We start from the raw sequence: 20459 nt of genomic DNA, 5'->3' as shown, positions 1-20459 counted from the left end.
TAATGGTGGGAAAAGGTAAGAAAATGGTATTATAGTTATTATTATTTCATTTTTAATAGGTTTCTAACCTGAGCAACAGAAATGAATGGTGGTATCATTCAATTAAGGGGAATACTGGGGGAGGAATACACTTTTTTTATGTTATTTGCTTGGTTTTGTGTTTGGAAGGAGAGGATTAGAAATTAAGATTTTAGTTGGGACATCTTAAGTTTGAGGAATCTGGATAGAAGGGTCTGTAGTTCAGAGTTAGAGAAAAAAAGACTTCAGAGATCATCAATATACCATCAGATGACAGGATTAAAAATTAAGTGTTACCAGGTTTTGTGTATGCTACACAGGAAAAATAAAAAAAAGATGTATATATAGGCAGACCACTACTGAATCCCAGTGACAAACCAACTTATTTGACACTTACCCTTTGGTCCACGGGGCTTAACCCCTGCGCAGTTTTCCCCTTCTTACTATGTTGCAAATTATCACAATCGTATTCAACTTCTGGCTTTCCAATATCTCTACAAAATGTGCATATCCAGTCCCCACTAGACAGGGAAATAGGTAATTAGTCCACGTAATTATAAAAAAAAGCCTGCTTTTTTTTTTTTTAGACAGGGGCCTGGTTTATTTTCTTAATAATTTTTTGGAAAAAGGAAAGTTTTATAGTTGTGAAATCTCATCAGGTGAAGTCATGTGATTAAAAACTCCTCTAAACTTTCCTAGTCACACATCAATTGATTATTTCTGGAATGCATTATAAAAATGGCATCTCTGCATTAAAAGGGGGTCTCTAAGTAGTGATGAGCAGTACTTGCAGCATAAGGCCTAAGACCAACTCTCCCAGGTCCCAGTATCACCATTATGTAGACTCAGTATTTATGAATAAGAAGAGCACAGGTTACAGAGTTTCTCAGGTATCCTGTACTGTTTTGGCATGTATTAAAATGCCAAAAGTAAATCAGTTGTTTTTTCATGGTCAAAACCTAGAACACACACACACACATACCTACAGGCACAAGCACATGTATATATACCTCCTTTTTTTTCAGAGACAGAATCTCCCCCTTATTCAGGCTGGAATGCAGTGGCACAATCTTGGTTCACTGCAACCTCTGCCTCTCGGGTTAAAGCGATTCTTGTACCTCAGCCTCCCTAGTAGCTGGGATTACAGGCATGCACCATCATGACCGACTAATTTTTGTATTTTTTTTTTTTTGAGACACAGTTTCACACTGTCCTCCAAGCTGGAGTACAGTGGCATGATCCTGGCTCACTCCAACCTCTGCCTCCTGGGTTCAAGCGATTTTCATGACTCAGCCTCCTGAGTAGCTGGGATTATAGATGCCTGCCATCATGCCCAGCTAATTTTTGTGTTATTAGTAGAGATGGGGTTTCACCATGTTGACCAGGCAACTCCTGACCTCAGGTGATCTGCCTACCTCGGCCTCCCAAAGGGCTGAGATTGCAGGCAACCACCACCATGCCTGGCCAATTTTTGTATTTTTAGTAGAGATGGGGTTTCACCATGGTGGGCAGGATGGTCTCAAACTCCTGGCCTCAAGTGATTCACCTGCCCTGGCCTCCCAAAGTGCTGGGATTACAGGCATGAGCCACTATGCCTGGCCACCTCCTATATTTTAACCCTACCAAGTATATACTTTGTTTTTATCAGGATTTCTTATCAAACTATGACTTCTAAAATGATTTATTTATATTCACTCCCTCTCTCTATATAAATAGATATATGGAGATATATAGAGAGGTATATACATAGATCCTAAATCTACGGATATGTACTAACCAATCTATTTGTTTGTTTTTCTTTTTCAGAGACGGAGTCTTGCTCTGTCACCAAGGCTAGAGTGCAGTGGTGCAATCTCGGCTCACGGCAACATCTGCTTCGCAGGTTCAAGCAATCCTCCTGGCTCAGCCCTCCGAGTAACTTGGGACTACAAGGCGTGTGCCACCATGCCTGGTTAAGTTTTTTCTTTTTTGTATTTTTAGCAGAGATGGGGTTTTGCCATGTTGGCCAGGCTGGTCTCAAACTCCTGACCTCAAGTGCTCTGCCTGCCTCAGCCTCACAAAGTGCTGGAATTACAGGTGTGAGCTACCACGCCTGGCTAATTTGCGCCAACATTTTACAATCCTTTCAAAGTATTTGCCATTGAAAGAAAGCATTCAGTGGCAAAATTCTGACATTCCAGTAAATATTACTAGCCAAAGAAAACTCTTAATTTCAAGATCAAAGTGCCAATGCTTTTCTTTTCTAAATAAGAAAAGTGCCAATGCTTTTCTTTTCTAAATAAGAAAAGTGCCAATGCTTTTCTTTTCTAAATAAGAAAAGTGCCAGTGCTTTTCTTTTCTAAATAAGAGTAAAGAAAAAGAAGGCCCTTATCTCTAAGACCCATCTCTAGCAAATAATTGTATCTCCAAAGACTTAGGTAAGAAATTACAATTCTTCAGAAAAATATTCTGGCACTGTTTAAATATCTACTAGTTTTCTAATCCAAAAGGCTGACTCTTTCAAACAGGGTACTATTATTCAATTAAAATTACTGCTTCTCGGGAATTTGAGAAGATATATATATATTTTTTAATTTATAACAAGAAAAAAGCCGGGTTTACCAAGAATACTGATTTACTTCCACTAAAAAGAAATTGGGGGACAAGAGAGAAAGGAGAAGATTGAAAAAAACAAGTATGACTCTACTATTTTATGGTCTCTGAAATCAGAGATGCGAGATTGCATGAACATAAAGTATTAAATGGAAGGGAAGAACTACAGCTCTTCTAAACCAAAACCTACCACTTGTAGATGCAAAAACTGATCCCTGATAATCAGTGAATTGCCCAAGTTTACTACAGAATTATAACCAGACTACAGGCTTTGTAACCTTAGCCCCCTAATTTAGAATTTTATCTATTTTCCTTATACTGAATATAAACTAAAGGCCAGGAGATGAAATCTACTCTTTAACATTAATGTACCACTTAGATCTTAGATAGTTTATTGTTAGTTTCTCTGGAAGCTAATACCAAAAGAATAACAGGCTTCCTGTTTTATAGAAATACTACGCACTGGTTAGAAGGCCATCTGCCCTGAACAATCTTCTGTTATTTATTTTTAGCTTATGAAAATAAACACCAAAAATCAATTATTTCACTGGTACCTTGGAAAGCTAAGTAGTGTTGGAACATGACAAGTTAGATGAAAGACCTTTGGACATTTTTCGCAGCACAAGAGATCTCCTCCATTTTGGCAGACAGCACACCAGTCTTCATTTGGGTCATCATCTTTATTGTTGCCATCTCCTCCAATCCTTGCCGACCTGTGCATGAGGCTTCGAATTGGGGACTTTCCATTAACAAGGCTGCTGAGCCCTGACTGTTTGCAGCTTTCATTCATATCTGCAGGTTCAGTTTTCACATGGTTTTCCAGGCTTGCCAATGCATCCAACTCACTTTCTAGATGCAGGCTGGTTGAGAGAGGTGGTGTCAAGCTACTCTCGGGACTGCTCAACTAAAACAAAACGATGACAAATTCTTGAAGAATCATTTAAACTTTATTGTATGCAGTATGTGCATTTAAAAGCTATGTGAATATGCATATAGATATACTGACATAACTTAAATTTATTTTATAAATCACAATAGTGCCATAAGAAATGACAATAATCCCAAAATTATTCTGGCACACTAACATATACGATTTTAAGGGGTCTGCCCCTCTAATAATGTCTCACTCAGATAATAAGTAAATTAATTAAACTGTTAAGCTACTGATTGGGAAGTCAGCATAGGGTTATACTTTTCCTTGAGAGAGCTAATTATGGCACACTCCTTTTCACACCTAGAATCTTTTGCATAGCATTTTAGAAGCATTCTATAATATTCTTCTGCTCACTTATCATTCCACTATATTGTAGGAAGGTTGCAACAACTTAAAGAAATCGTTCACCACCCTTGGCACCCATTTTTTTAATGGGGGTACTTTCTAAACCAAGTTCTGGATGAAGAGGTAACAGTACTCCAAAAACCCAAGGCTGAATCTCTTGCTCTCTGAATCTATATATACTGTGTTAAATATACTAATACCTTGAGATGAATTCCTATGTGCCAACCATATAAAAAAGGAAAAAGCCTGGTCAGAAAGAGAAAACAAAAATCAAAATATTTAAACCAAGAGGGGCTTAGCCTTCCTTCATTCTATATTAGAAATTATATAAAATGTTCCACTCAAGGAACTCCAGAATGATTAGTAATACATAAGCCAAAAGACAATCTTCCTATCACAAAATTCTGATCAATAAATTTCTTTTGTGTCAGCAATCTTAATGCTGCGCTCACAGGTCCAGGATAATGCCAAAGATCTTTTGTGGCCTGAGAGTCAACGTGACTACTGAAATAACAATTTCAGGACGAGATACAATCTGATTTAGCATCATGGCAAGAATACTGACTAAATACAAATTCAAAGATAATTTCAAATGAGTACTTAGTACAATTATTGTCTTTTCTGATAATTACAGCTGACTCTCAGACAAAAAAGTTGAGTTAGAAAAAGATGTATCTGGCTTGTGCCAGGCATGAAATTTCAAAAATAAATAAATGTTCCTAGAACCACTACTTAGTCTTAATATACTCAGAGCTGAAAGAATCAATGAAGTGATGTCCTTAAGTCCCTGTCAGACCCCAGTGGGAGCTTACCATGCAAGCACTCCTCCTGCCATCCTCTGTTTTTTCTTGTTTTACACCTCCTGAAAAGCTACATATTTCATCTTCAGTCCCAGGTTCTTGCTTGACCTTCACCTGATCAGATTTGAAACTAAGACTTGTCTTCTCAGCAGTTCTTCCTGATGAGCCACAGCTAATAAGAAACAACAAATAAAGATCAGATATGTTTGACATATGGCACAAATAAAAACAATTGTATGAAAAGTAATGTTTACTAAAGTGAAGACAACAGACAATTAACTTTGTAGAAGATAAGGATACCTCATAATGTGGTTAAGGGGAATGTGGTGTAAAGCCTAGCTTCAAACTCTTTAAAATTATGCAGCAACTTTCAGAAGACCCTGAAAACACATTTTATGGTTTGAAGCACTTCTATCTTCACACACACACACACACACACACACACACACACACTCACTCCTATCTCTTAGCTCTGTCCACTGAAAAGGCCTAAGAAACAATGAGCAATTCAGTAGCAATGAGTGCTATTAGCACTAGAATATTACCCTCAAACACTATTTTCCTGCTTTTCTGCTAACATTACCAGAACTTCCTGGGAAAGTAGCTGATTCCAGGTCTGAAGCAAGAAATGTACAAAGTGAACCTGAAACGCTGTTTCACAGGAAACACTGAAGTTTAAAAAAGACTGCTGTGATTATAGCAAAAGGACTAAGGAGCAAGCCTGAGAAAGCTCTGAAGGCCAAAGATGGAATAATGTTAAGTGTTCAATACATATATACACACATACATATGTAGATACATAACATATGTAATGGATTAAAATATATAAAGTATGTTTAAATATCTCAGTCCATAAAGGTAATAACAATAAAACTGTCACTGTTGGAGGGTGTTAGAAATCAATTCGTTACCACAAAAGCAGGGAAATAGAATTTATCCTATCTTTCCTATAACCCAATAGTTGATGACGAAAGTTTCTCTTTACAGAAATACTCTAAATAAATAAAGAATGATACAATAATTAAAATATCATATTTCAACCAGCAGAAAAATAATAGAGCTAAACAATGATTATTAACAGTTGCTATCACAAAAACCCCAACCCGGCATAATTCGCCCCTGCTGGAAGTATACACTACCAAGTCTTCTTGCCTCCCTTCCCCCAAATCAAACCTAAATCTGATCAACCCTCTTGATCTAAATACCAACATAGACAAAAAAACAGGAGGCAGTGTGTACTTAAATGACAAGATGGAGAAATTGGGAAAACATTATAGGAGAAACTACATTTTTACAACAAATAAATTGATAGTGACGTGAACAAACTGATGGAAATGTATAGAGCTTATTTGCATCTGATTCAAAGAAATCATCTGGTACTTTTTAGAAGGCATTTGTTGCAAAAATTGGGAACACTAAACATTAATGGATCTCTACTGATATTAAAGAATGAGTTGTTAAATTTTTTTAGGTGTGATAATGGTTCTGTGGTTATAAATTTTTTAAGTTATTTTCATTAAGTGATATATACTGAAACAGTCACAAGTGAAATGACTGAGATTTGTTTCAAAATAATTCAGACCAGAAAGGAATTGGTAGAAGTATAGAAGAAACAAGATTGGCCATTATTTGATCACTGTTAAAGCTGGGTGTTAAGTATACAGAGGTTCATTGTAACATTCTACTTTTATTATATATATATTTGCTGTTTTTCTTAACAAAAAGGAAAAAAATAATTATTAATAACATAATACTCACCTGCCTCGACTGCCAGTACTAGAAGTACTTGGGGGTCTCACAGGTGTGTGAGAATTGGATAAACCTAAAAAGTAGTAAGTCAAAATGAGTATCAATGCATATAAGAATATTTGGAATTCTACCTACTGGTCACAGAACTCAAGATTATTATAACCCAACTAAAAAATTCTTGGAAATCAGATCTAGTCACAAAGTCGGGAATACATGTGTAACCATTAGCAGACATCAACCAGTTTCTCTCAGCTGTGTCCAGACATCACCTCAGAATCCTCCTCAGGGCACCACTATCCAGTCAATAAAACAGACCAAGAAAACGTTATGTGCCATCCCTCAACAAGTTATTTGATAAAATATTCTACTTAGGTTCCCATTAATTATTTTCAGAAGTCCTGAAATAATTCTTATTAAATCTTAAAAATTATGTGATTTAAAAAATATGTTAATGTTGCATCTCATGGAAAATCCATATTCACAAGTGAACTGTTCTTCCTCTAGAAAGAAGTAGGTGGTCTGTTTCAGTAAGAAAGAAGTAACATTTAATTTACATCAGAAAAATACATTCAATAACACTTCTAGAATGTTAACCTGTTTGGAGTTGCTTCAATCACGTATTCAAGAGTCCCAACTGAATCACTGAGTAATGGGGTTAATAAAACCACTGGGATTTTGGAAGAGAGCTACATACCATGGCTATTTTAATAGTTCTCAGCAAATTTTTTATTTTAAAATTACAGTTTGAAAATTAACCTGCCCTTCTTCAGCTCTTATTTTTTAAATAATTTTTCAATGTTTCATTATTTTACAAAGTGTTGTAAAGTTGACTTGGAACCAAAGAACTCTTCAACTGACCCCCTGTATTATAAAATGTAAGATTAAACCCATAAAAGACTGTGAATATACTAAGGGTTGAGTAATTTGGGGTTCCAAACAGTGTCGACTACAGATATATATCAATATGATTTCAGTTAGCAAAAAGAGTACCAATAGTATTTGAACAAAAATAATTACAAAGAACAATCAAGAAAAAAATATCTGTTATTGTGTCAACTTGGCTAGGATATGACACCCAGCAGTATGGCCAAATATCAGTATAGATGGTACTGTGAAGGCATTTTTTTTTTTAGATGGGATTAATTAACATTTAAATAAGTGGACTTTGAGAAAAGTAGATTATTTTCCATAATGCAAGTGGGTCTCATACAATCAGGTAAAGCCCTTTTAAGAGAGAAGAGAAGATGGAGCCCTGTTCTCTCCCCTACCTCCTCATGCCCCAAATAAGTTATTTTGTCTCAATACTTTAATAATACTCTTACCTGGGTCTCCAGCCTGCCTGATCTGCCCTGCCAACACCCACAATCACATGAGCAAATTCCTCAAAATAAATCTCTCTCAATCTCCCTTTCTCTCTTCAAGTAGACTTCCTACTTATTCTGTTTCTCTGGAGAATTCTGACTAAGACAGATAGTGAGACTTTTTTTTTTTTAGGTGTTAAAAAAATAAGGTAATATCCCTGTTTGCTTTACCTGATGATCCCGGAGAAAGGGCAGAGGGTCCTGGGGAGGGATTCATGGTGCTTGTAGGCTGTGGGGGTAGGTGACTGCCTGAGATGTATCTACTTAGTAGATTATCTAAACTACTTGAGCCAGCATCTTCCAACTGAAGAGAAAGAAGATAAACACAAATTTGCTTTGATTAAAGCAGAGAAGTTATTAATTTTATGTCACTGCTTATACTCAGTTTATTAATAAACTAACAGATTATCCAATATCAAGTTGAGCCTTATTACTGCTTCCTTAGGGTCCTGAGGGCCCACACAGTATAAAGTTTGTGTGGATAAAACTGTATTATTCAACAAACAACTAGGTGCTCAGAGCAAAACAAATCCTGTATGTTCCATTATGAAAATAGCTGACATGCTCTGACACTTCTGCCATTTCTCAAAATTGCTGCAGGACCTATTTATCAGCATTCTTGTCCCCAGTATCCCTCCATTTCAATGTCCATAATCATTCACTTAAATAGAAATGTAATTATGTTAGTACCCAGCTCTAAAGCTCTAGAAAATTCTTATAGCCCACAGAAAGCCCTTAGCTTGAGACATAAGGCCCCTTACTACATAAAAAAGGGCACAGTCAACAGTACATATGAGCCCTTCCCTTACTTAGAGGCAGTAGGATAAAGCCAGAGACCCATAACTATGATTCTGGGCTGGTTCTCAACCTGAACGTCAGTTTCCTGTCTTTAAAACATGCCACCTATATTGCAGAACTCTGATTAAATGAGAAAATGTGTAAGAAAGAGTAAAAAAAAATTATTCAAGTATGAATATTACCTTAAATCTTACACTGTTTCATAAAAGAAATGGTCATATTGTTCTTTTATTTATTTTTGAGACAGGGTCTGGCTCTGCTGTCCAGGCTGAAGCGCAGTGGTGTCATCTCGACTCACTGCAACCTCCACCTTCCAGGCTCAAGCCATGCCCTCCATTTCAGCCTCCTGAATAGCTAGGACTACAGGCATGTGCCACCATGCCTGGCTAATTTCTGTGGTTTTTTGGTAGAGATGGGATTTTGTTACATTGCCCAGGTTGGTCTTCAACTCCTGAGCTCAAGCAATCTGCACACCTTAGCCTCCCAAAGTACTGTAATTACAAAAAAAAACAAAACCCATGCCAGAGACATGAAGGGCTGAAGGTGAGAGTAGGCAGTAGGTTAGCTGGAGGGATAATCAAAGGACAATACAGTTGTGTTACCCTGTGGTCATAGCTGTTGGCCAAGGATGTACCTGTAAAGCTGTAACTACAGGTGAATCCCTAGCTGCAACTCAAGTCAACTGGAAGATTTGTTTTGAGGGGAGAGTACCTAATATGGGCCAGAGATGAAAATGGGGCTGCATGCCACCTAAAAACAAAGAAGGGGGAAGATGATTCAAAACAGACACGAAAATCCCAAGTTACCTATTTCCACTCCTTTTTATACCCCTCACTTGCAATTTATATCTCTTGCTAGAAAGATAACTCTAAGGGTAGAGGATGGACAGGTCAGGAAAAGGCAAACAGGAAATACATTAAAGGGCATCCCTGATGTCATTATAACCTCCAACAGCTAGCTGCTAACTGAAACATTCATCTGTGGGTTTCACCCATGGATAGTCACCATAAATAAAGTTAAAAGTCTAATGGAAAGCCATTAAATTAATTCATTTATTCATTAAAGCAATGTTTTTTGAGCTTCCCTGAATAAGTACATGGAAATATAAGTATTATATAATTTTCATGACTTAAAAGTAAAAACACAGTCCAATAGGAAAATGAGCAAAGACATTTCACAAAAGACAATCTACAGAAGAAATAATCAATGAACATAAGAAAACCAATTTCACCAAAGAAATGAAAATAAAATTAACGTGGCTCAAGCCTGTATTCCCAGCACTTTGGGAGGCCAAGACGGGCGGATCACGAGGTCAGGAGATCGAGACCATCCTGGCTAATGTGGTGAAACCCCGTCTCTACTAAAAAAATACAAAAAACTAGCCAGGCGAGGTGGCAGGCACCTGTAGTCCCAGCTACTCGGGAGGCTGAGGCAGGAGAATGGCATAAACCCAGGAGGCGGAGCTTGCAGTGAGCTGAGATCCGGCCACTGCACTCCAGCCTGGGTGACGGAGCAAGACTCCGTCTCAAAAAAAAAAATAAAAGAAAATTAACAATAATGTCATTTTAATCCATCATTGGAAAAGATGGAAGAATGATTTGGGAAGACAGTGCAAACATGGGCATTTTCAAATATATAAGCTGGCACAATATTTTTTGTAGAGCACTTTGTCAATATCTATGTGAAATTTAAATGTGTAATTACTTTTGGCCCAGTATCTACACTTCTACCAACTTAGCTTACAGAAATATGTGTTTGAAACTATACACTCATTGTGCCTCAATGCAGCTTTTTACAAATGACGTTAAGGTATAAATAACGTACAATAAACTAAACATATTCAAAGTGTAGGATCTGATGTGAAAGTTTAATGTATTTTCACATAGTATACAACTGGGACACCAAAATCAAGAATAGTGAACAAATCTTATCTATTACCCCCAACATTCCTCATGCCCCATGGTAATCAATCTCTCTCTCAAACAACCTGTCCTCAACCAACCACTCATCTGCTTTCTTCAGCTTTAGTTTGTTTTTTTTCCTAGAGTTTTATATAATTTGAATTATATACTGTATGCTTTTTTCATCTATTTTTTTCACTCAGTATAACTGAGATTTATCCTTGCTGTTGGATCAAGTTCATTCCTTTTCACTGTTAGTTAATATTCTATTACACGAACACATAATTTGTTTATCCATTTATCTGCAGGTGGACATTTGGGTTGTTTCCAGTTTTTGTCTTATTACAAATAAAGCTGCTATAAACATGTGAGTACGAATCTCTGTATAGTTATATTTCCTGTTTTCTTTTGGCAAATAAAAGCAGAAGGGCTGACTCATTATGACAGATACATGTTTAACTTTTAAAGAAATTGAACTTTTTTCAAAGTGATTGTACCATTTTACAATCCCAACAGTGTTTGAAGGTTCTAGTCCCTCCACATTCTCACCAATACTTGCTATGGTTAATGTAAAGTCTATTTAATTTTAGCCATCCTAATAAGCGTGTCATGGTACATCTCACCGTGATTTTAACTTGCATTTTCCTAATGACTAATGATGTTAACATCTTTTCACAAATGCAGCTTTGTTTTTAATAGTAACATATGAGAGATAAACCAAAAGTTCACCAAGAGAGGGCTAAACAAACATCCAATGAAATGGAATACCATATGGATTAAAACATAAGAAAGCTCTAAGAACTGACATGAAACAGTCCAAAAGCAGCTGGGCACGGTGGCTCACACCTGTAATCCCAGCACTTTAGGAGGCCGAGGTGAGTGGATCACCTGAGGTTGGGAGTTTGAGACCAGCCTGACCAACATGAAGAAACCCCCAACTCTACTAAAAATACAAAATTAGCTGTGTGTGGTGGCGCACACCTGTAACCCCAGCTACTCGGGAGGCTGAGGTAGGAGAATCATTTGAACCTGGGAGGCAAGAGGTTGAGGTGAGCTGAGATTGTGCCATTGCGCATCAGCCTGGGCAACAAAAGTGAAACTCCATCTCAAAAAAAAAAAAAAAAAAAGAAAAGAAAAAGTCCAAAAGCAAAAATGTAAAAACAAATGTAAAACTTGCAACACAGTATTTATAGCACTAGGTGTGTACATGTGGTATAATCTCATTTTCTGTTACTTAAAAAAAAACTACACGATGGGCCTGTTGGCTCACATCTGTAATCACAACACTTTGGGATGCCAAGGTAAGAGGATCACTTGAGACCAGGAGTTCAAAACCAGCCTGGTCAACTATTAGTAGCAAGACTCCTAGTCTCAAGTGATCCTCTACAAAAGAAAAATTTGTACAAAAGAGTGAGACCCTGTCTCAAAACAAAACAAAATAAACCAAAATATATTAAAACACACACACACACACGTGTTTCTAAACTCATGTTTGTATATTCCTAGGGAAAAATCTGAAAGGATGTACACCAATTGGTTATAGTGCTGGGATTTAGTCAGGTGAAAGAACGGGATGGACAGCTATTTTTATTTTTCTCCTTTTTCTTTTTTAAAAGCTACAGTGGTTTTATATGGCTCATGAAGGCATTTAAAAAGTAGGCAAATCTGATAGGTCATGTACACTACTCCTACCCCACCAAAACCCTTCAAAAATGGTTTCTCATCGAGTTAAGGATAAAATCCAAAATCCTTTATGCAGTTTAACAAAGGCCCTACCTGATCTAGTTTACATTTTCCTCTATAGAACTAGGCCCTTCTCTCTTTCCTGTTCTTCACTGGACTTTTTTCTGTTCTTCAAAAGTGCCCAGTTCCTTCAGCCCTTGTGGGATTTCAAATTCTGCTCTTTTTCCTAATAAAATTTACTGCTGATATCTCCCTACTAACTCTTACCCAGCTTCCAGGTTTCAAAGAGGCTTTAACAACCCTCTAAGTGTTATTGGGTTCTCCTGGTATATACTCACCTTAGGTTGATGCCTTATAATTTCCCCTTTGAGTAATGCTATAAAATTTATTATAGGTAGGGTTTTAAAAAATCTATAAATGTCTGCATTCTCCTGGCCTGTCAACTCTATGACAGCAAGTCTCTCTCATCCCCACTGTTCCTCAAGACAAGTACAAAGTACTCAACACACTTGGATGAATGGTTATAATTTTCCTATTAAGCATAACACGAAAGCATAATAGGGGTCCTTCCTCCCAAAGCTTACTTTTTAATAATGAGGGCTGGTGAAAAAGAAAAGGAAGAGAAAAATAATCATAACAACTAACGTTTATTGAATACTTACATGTCAGGCACCAAACTTAATCTTACCAACATATCCATGAGGTAGATTCTATTTTTTTTTTTTTTTTTTGAGACAGGGTCTCACTCTGTTGCCCAGGCTGGAGTGCAGTGGCATGATCACGGCTCACTGCAACCTTGAACCCCTGGGCTAAAGGGATCCTCCTGTCTCAGCTTCCCAAGCAGCTAGGACTACAGGTCCATGCCAAGATGCCCGGCTCATTTTTAATTTTTTTTGTAGAAACTGGGTCTTGCTATGTTGCCCAGGCTAGTCTCGAACTCCTGGCCTCAAGTGCTCTTCCTGTCTTGGCCTCCTCAAAGTGCTGGGACTACAGTCAGAGCCACTGCACCCAGGTTTAAGACAGCTTAAAATAAAACAGTGACAAAGTCAGCATAAAAAAGAAAAATCACAAAATCTGACCTCAGACTTGAAATTATCATCTACAGTATACCTAACTGCTTTGAATCTCACACTCCTTTCACGCCCTTTGTTGCTTGAGCATACATAATTCTTATCTGGAATATCTGCCTTCTAACTAACCTTGACTAGCTAACACTTGCCTACTTATCTTTCAAGTCCAAATTTAAGATGATCTCATATAAAGTCGATTCTGACTTCCACAGGCAAATGTAGAACCTTCTGCCTCTACTCTTTCACTGTCATCTATACACATCCATTTGTACCAATAAGCTCACTGTTTTGACGGTTTAGAAAACTGTCACCCGGTCAGGTGCAGTGGCTCAGGCCTGTAATCCCAGCACTTTGGGAGGCCAAGGTGGGCGGGTCACCTGTGGTCAGGAGTTCGAGACCGGCCTGAAAAACATGGTGAAACCCCTTCTCTACTAAAAATCCAAAAAACTAGCCGGGCGGAGTGGTGCACGCCCGTAGTCCCAGCTACTCGGAAGGCTGAGGCAGAAGAATAGCTTGAGCCCAGGAGGTGGAGGTTGCAATGAGCCAAGACTGCGCTACTGCACTCCAGCCTGAGCAACAGAGAAAGACTCCAACCAAAAAAAAAAGAACAATAAAAAAGAACAAAAGAAAACCGTCTCCCTATTATACAAGAAACTCCTTGAGGTCAAGGACCATTTCCATTTGATCCTTATATAATCAGTACCTAGGGTCTAATACATGGTAAGTTCTCAGATATTTGTTAAAGAAAATATACAAGTACATTAATAGTGACCCATGTTTCCAGAAATGCTCTAGTGTTATGCTGTATTGAAGACGTGGCCTTGAACCTAATAAAAGGATTCCATATTTAGCTGCTATTCTACTGATCATCAGGAAAATATTACATTTTACCAACAAACAGAAAGGTTCTAAACCAGATTAATGAAATACATGTACTGTTCCATAAGTGAAACACTAAAAATACTACAAAACATTCCCTGTTTTCCATTTACTATCTCCTATTACCTTCTTGCATAAACAAAATGTAAATGCTAAAATTCTTCATTTTAATATATTTCTTCTAGTTACCTAACTATATCACCATTAATACATCTGACTTAGTATATATCAATAACTATACAAATAATTTCTCATCTATTCTATTTTGTGTAACAACTCACTTCTATCTTATTACTCCCAGTTGTGCCTTTTCACTCCCTCAAACCATTGCATGTACCATTTCCCAAGTCTAAAACAACAACTCTATCTTGGCCAACAAACTATATCTCATATCTACACACTAAAGTGCAATTCAGTCCTTGAGGAAGTTTTTCTTATCAGGTAAAAAAAACCTGAGACTTCACCTCTACATTTGAATCTTAAACTTAGCTATCCGGGCTATTTCAGCAGCTTAAACTAATGCTAATGCTAGGTTTTCTCCATGTGAATTCTTAATCTAGCCAAATTAAGCAGAAGAAGAGTTAAAAATAATCCATAAATGTGCTTAAATATGCTTCCTGAAAAAGGTGCAGAACAGTTACACAATTAAACCTCTTTTCTTTATAATCAGCAATGCAACAACAGCTTAGTACACTACGTTCATACTTGTATGAACCTGTACATAAAAGCTCACAGCATTACTCCTGACAGCCAAATAAAAGCAAATGTTCACTGATGAACAAATGATATATGTATACAATGAAATATTATTCAGCCATAAAAAAATGAAATCCCAATACATGCTAAAACATGGACAGACCTGGAAAACATCATGCTAAGTAAAAGAAGCCAGACATCAAAGGCCTAATATAATTCCATTCATACTGTGCAACGTCCATAGAGACAAAGTAGATTAGTGGTTTCCAGAGGCTGGAAGAGAAGGATATGAGTGACTGCCAATGAGTACCATTTCTTTTGAGGTGATGAAAACATTCTTGAATTAGCGGTAATGGTTGTACAATCTTGTGAATGTACTAAAAACCACTGAACTGTACATTTTTAGAGTGGATCTCATGGTATATGAATTATATTTCAATAAAAAAGATGATACTTGCCTCTCCTTTTGTAAGGTTCTTAAGAACTAGAACCAAGTCTTGTTTATCTTCTTATCCTCAATGCTTGAGAACTTTAGCATAAGGTAAGTGCTTAGTAAAAACTGAATGACATTGTTAAACTGTGCATACCTCTGGCTGCCCAAAGCTTTCAATACCACATCTTTCCAGGCCTACAATCCCAAACTACCTCCCTGGTATTGTTACAGGTAGTGTGGAGAAAGAACTGGACTTATAATTAGTAGTCTGGACTTAAAACTCCAACTTTTCTTATTATTTATTTTCTTGAGATAGAGGTTCACTCTTGTTACCCAGGCTGGAGTGCAATGGCATGATCTCAGCTCACTGCACCCTCCATCTCCCAGGTTCAAGCAATTCTCCTGCCTCAGCCACAGGCATGCACCACCACGCTCGGCTAATTTTGTATCTTTAGTAGAGATGGGGTTTCTCCATGTTGGTCAGGCTGGTCTTGAACTCCTGACCTCAGGTGATCTGCCCACCTCAGCCTCCCAAAGTCCTGGGATTACAGGTGTGACAGCCACTGCACCCAGCCTAAAATTCCAACTTTTCTATCTATCATGTGACTCTAGGAAAGTCACTAATGAAACTGCCTGCATTAATTTCACATGGCTATAGAGATACTACCTGAGACTGGGTAATTTATAAACAAAAGAGGTTTAATTGACTCACAGTTCTGCATAGCTAGGGAGGCCCCAGGAAACCTACAATCATGGCAGAAGGCAAAGGGGAAGCAGGCACCTTCACAAGGCGGTAGGAGAGAGTCAGTGCAGAGGAAACTGCCACTTTAAAAACCATCAGATCTTGTAAGAACAGCATGAGGGAAACCACCCCCGTGATCCAATCACTTCCTAACAGGTCATTCCCTCGACAAGTGGGGATTACAATTCGAGGTAAGATTTGGGTGAGGACACAGAGCCAAACTGTATTACTGCCTTTGCAAAAATTCTATCAGTGAAAGAGTCAGGGAGGATCTGATCTAGTCAACCTCCCTCTTCTTTGCCTTTAGCCTTCATGCTGACATTAATTATTCCTGGGTTTGAGACAAGCTGACTTTGGGACACATTTAGTTTATAGTTTATATAATAGCCCTTCCCCAAAACTCAACTGCCTTTGTAAAGTTAAAAAGAGACCACCAGGCTAGCAGGAGGAAAGGAGCCTCAATTCTGCTAAGGTGTTGACATAAAGGACTGCCAGCCATTACTCTGGAGGTCATAAGATAGATAACTTCTTTAATTACTTCTGCAGATAACATCACTATTGCTGAACCTAAGACTGGCCTTTTTAGATACCTTTTGAGGTTTCTTGCATATCTGACACAGACAATGGCTCCACCTGGACCCAACAAGCCCTCCTGTGGCCCCACCCAGAAGCAATTCAGCAAGTAAGGTGGATTTTCCCACACCCCTATGACTGCATCCCCCAACCAATCAGCAACAAGCACCCATTGCCTTACTGCCCCCACCCCTTCCTCCAAACTACCTTTGAAAAACCCCTAAACTGCCAGGCACAGTGGCTCACACCTGTAATCCCAATACCTTGGGAGGCCGAGGTGGGTGGATCACTTGAGGTCAGGAGTTCGAGACCAGCCTGGTCAACATGATGAAACGCTGTCCCTACTAAAATACAAAAATTAGCCGGGCCTGGTGGCGTGTGCTTCCAGCTACTCAGGAGGCTGAGGCAGGAGAATAGCTTGAGCCTCAGAGGTGGAGGTTGCAGTGAGTTGAGATTGCACCACTGCACTCTAGCCTGGGCAACAGAGCTAGACCCCATCTCAAAGAAAAGAAAAGAAAAGACCCCTAAACTACAAGACTTCAAAGAGAGTGATTTGAGTAATAACTCCGTCTCCTGCGTGGCGTGGGTGGCCTCATGTCAATTAAATTCTTTTTTTACTGCAATGCCATGGTCTCCGTGAATTGATTTTGTTTGTGCGGTGGACAGAATTAACCCATCAGGTGGTTTTATGAACCTCTCTTACTCTTATCCATAAAACAGGTGATTTTAAGCATTAAACTTATATATTGCCTGTGAAAGCTCTTCGCAAACTCTAAGCTGTTAACTTAGAAATGTTACTTTTTAATTTATAAAGTTTCCATTCTATATGGTCCAGTCCTCTCATCACCAATAAAACTACCATTCCCTCAGCCAAAAAAGACTTCTCCTAATATTAGGGAAGCAATCAGATTGAGAGAATTCACAATATGTTAGTGATTTCTGAACAATTTTGTTAATAGTGCATTGTATTCAAAATTTTTGCTAAATGAGTAAATTATAGCTGCTCTTACAGGAGCAGGGGGATGGGTAATTACGTGAGATGATGGATATGTTAATTTGTTTCACCATAGTAACCAGTTTACTACATATATATTTAACATCATGTTGTTACCTTAAATATACACACTTACTTTAAATAAAATTTTTAAAAAGTTTGAAGCTTTAGAAATATCTTTTAAAACTCTTATATAAACCCATTAAAACCCACTAAAACAAAACACAAAACTGTAGCCACAGAATGAATCAATGGTGCTACTGTCACAACAGTTTCATTGCTCCTTGTTCCATGGTGATCCCGGACTCCAAGATATGAAAATAACTCATACATTGCATAAAATAAAATTCAGTATAATGCTGGCAGATTATATTTACATTTTAAAAGAAAATGCTTTTAACTGAAACAAAGTGATGAAATTTCAAAAGGATCCAAAGGATACTTTTCTTCAGTTGAAAGGGGCAAAAGGCCTCACTCAAAGGTCCTTCACATTCCATCTATTCCTCTTCTCCATCATTTCCCTCTCTCGGTATAAGCCTCACAGTGTCTACTATCTTGGCCTTCCAACCCCATCCTTTTCTCAGCCCAACTGACTACCCCTTTTGGATTTAACAGAAGAACAACAAAGATCTAACCACATTTTGGTCCTGGGTCTTCTCTCTGGCTCCAAACTCACACCAGGAGTGCATCATCTGAACAACGTTTGCCTGTGGCAGGTGTAGAAAGGGAGTAACTAGCCTTTTAGCAAAGGTGATATTAATCCACCATTATTGTACTTCCGTTTAGACAGTCCCATAATTTGCTATTCATACGACATTCAATTCCCCAGAACTTTAAAATATTGAGGAATGCTAGTTTTAGCTAAATAACTTTTCAAGACTCAAATATTTATACTTAACTCTTTTTTAACTGGCAAATAACAATGTGTCTACTTATGGTGTACAATGTAATGTTCTGATCTATGTTATAGAAAGATTAAATCAAGCTAATGAACATATCTAACCCCACTAACCCACCATTTTTTTGTGGTAAGAACATTAAAAATCCATTTTTGGAATTTTTAAATATATAATACACTATCAATAAACTGTGGTCACCATGCAATGCAAGAGATCACTGAAATTTATATCCAAAAGAACTGAAATTGTTATATCAGAGAAATTATCTGCACTCCCATGCTCACTTCAGCATTATTCACAATAGCCAAGATATGTAAGCAATCTAAGTGTTCATCAACGGATGAATGGATTTTTTAAAATATGGTATACATGGCTGGGTGCAGTGGCTCACGCCTGTAATTCCAGCACTTTGGGAGGCTGAGGTGGGCGAATCATGAGGTCGGGAAATCGAGACCATCCTAGCTAACATGGTGAAACCCCATCTCTATTACAAATACAAAAAATTAGCCAGGCGTGGTGGTGGGTGCCTGCAGTCCCAGCTGCTCCGGAGGATGAGGCAGGAGAATGGCATGAACCTGGGAGGCGGAGCTTGCAGTGAGCCGAAATCGCGCTACTGCACTCCAGCCTGGGCGACAGAGCGAGACTCCATCTCCAAAAAAAAAAAAAAAGTGGTATACATATACAATAGAATATACTATACGGCCTCTAAAAAGAAGGAAATTCTGTCATCTTGCAACAACATGAATGGAACCATTCATTATACATACATTATGCTATGTATCATAAGCCAGGCACCGAAAGACAAATACTGACTAATCTCACGTGAAATCTAAAAATGTCCATCTCATAGAAACAGAGAATAGAAAGGTGGTTAACTGGAGGGTAGAGGAGGGGGTGGGCGCGGAACGGGGAAAGCGAGGATGTTGACGAAAGTTTCACTTAGATTGGATGAGACTTTTAGTGATTTAGACTTTACTCTTTAGAAATTTCAAGGAAATGTTGATCTTGAATTTAAAAAAAAAAAAAAAACTCTGAAATAAATACTCTAACTCTGTATTTAACATTAAGTTTAATGAAGCCTCAATCAACTTAAATACAAACCTGTATGGGTGGAATATCTGGCAGCGATGGAAGGTTTTCTGGATTGGTAACTGAGGGGATTAGCTCTATTGCTGTAACAGATGGGCTGGTGGGACCTCGGTTTGCATTTGCCATAGTTGCTGTAGTAGGGCTCGTTGGGTTGATTGTGGTGTTGTGTACCGATACTACGGGAAAGGGTCCAGCATGCCCTGGGTTTGAGTGCTAATAAGAAAGAAGACATTATCATTACTTGATCTGCCAGAATCGCTGAATATAAACTATACCTTTGTAATTTTTAGTTTAGGAAGGAAACAAGAAACAAAGAAGTTGGCCCTTTCAAACTTATTCAGGAGAAGAACAGTTCAAACTTAGCCTTTTCATTTTTCCATTCATTTTTGTGTAGTATCTAGGGAAAGGCAGACTTGCCAATAATTTCCCAACATGTCAGCTTGGTGATATGATCTTATTTCAGAACAAGAAAGTATGTAATAGAGGATCTGTAAGCCTCCAAATTTTCAAACACCAGGGTAAGAGAACTACCTTTCGGTCATTATTCCTCTTCAACCCTTAGTCATTTTCTACTAAAAACGATTACAAAATACAGCTTGATGTGGTAGAAAGAACAATGAATTTACAGAAAGGAAAAATGGCATCAAGTCCTGACTCTAATACTGTGTGACCTTAGACAAATCACATAATCTCAGTCATTTAGAAATGTGGATAATAATATCTCACTTGTTTCATTGTGAGGGTTGTTATGAGCATCATTTAAGACAACATAGAAGAACATCTTAAGAAAACGAATTATACACATACAAATAAATCATTTGAAATATTTAAAAACTAAAAATGCTTAATAACATCCAGTGATTTCTGTAGAGGTATACCCAAAGTCTAAGAAAAATGTTCTGA

General features: G+C 37.9%; 1 protein-coding gene across 5 annotated transcripts in view; it reads right to left on the bottom strand.

Moving 5' to 3' along the window:
* The window catches only part of TRIM33 (tripartite motif containing 33), a 123736-nt gene that overhangs the window by 9511 nt on the left and 93766 nt on the right, over nucleotides 1–20459 (bottom strand). For 3 of the 5 annotated variants that reach the window (XM_033199861.1, XM_033199862.1, XM_033199865.1), the window contains exons 11-17: nucleotides 19569–19769; nucleotides 18204–18275; nucleotides 7971–8103; nucleotides 6448–6511; nucleotides 4702–4861; nucleotides 3165–3514; nucleotides 416–539 (exon numbers count right to left, since the gene is read on the bottom strand). In XM_033199861.1, the coding sequence (XP_033055752.1) occupies nucleotides 416–539; nucleotides 3165–3514; nucleotides 4702–4861; nucleotides 6448–6511; nucleotides 7971–8103; nucleotides 18204–18275; nucleotides 19569–19769 (1104 nt within the window). The remainder of the gene's footprint in view (nucleotides 1–415; nucleotides 540–3164; nucleotides 3515–4701; nucleotides 4862–6447; nucleotides 6512–7970; nucleotides 8104–18203; nucleotides 18276–19568; nucleotides 19770–20459) is intronic. The other 2 variants (XM_033199863.1, XM_033199864.1) reach the window with 1 other exon arrangement.

This window comes from Trachypithecus francoisi, unplaced genomic scaffold, assembly GCF_009764315.1.
Source record: "Trachypithecus francoisi isolate TF-2019V2 unplaced genomic scaffold, Tfra_2.0 Lachesis_group5, whole genome shotgun sequence".
Lineage (NCBI taxonomy): Eukaryota > Metazoa > Chordata > Mammalia > Primates > Cercopithecidae > Trachypithecus > Trachypithecus francoisi.
Note: the sequence above shows the minus strand (reverse complement) of the source record. Positions and strands in the feature narration are given on the sequence as shown.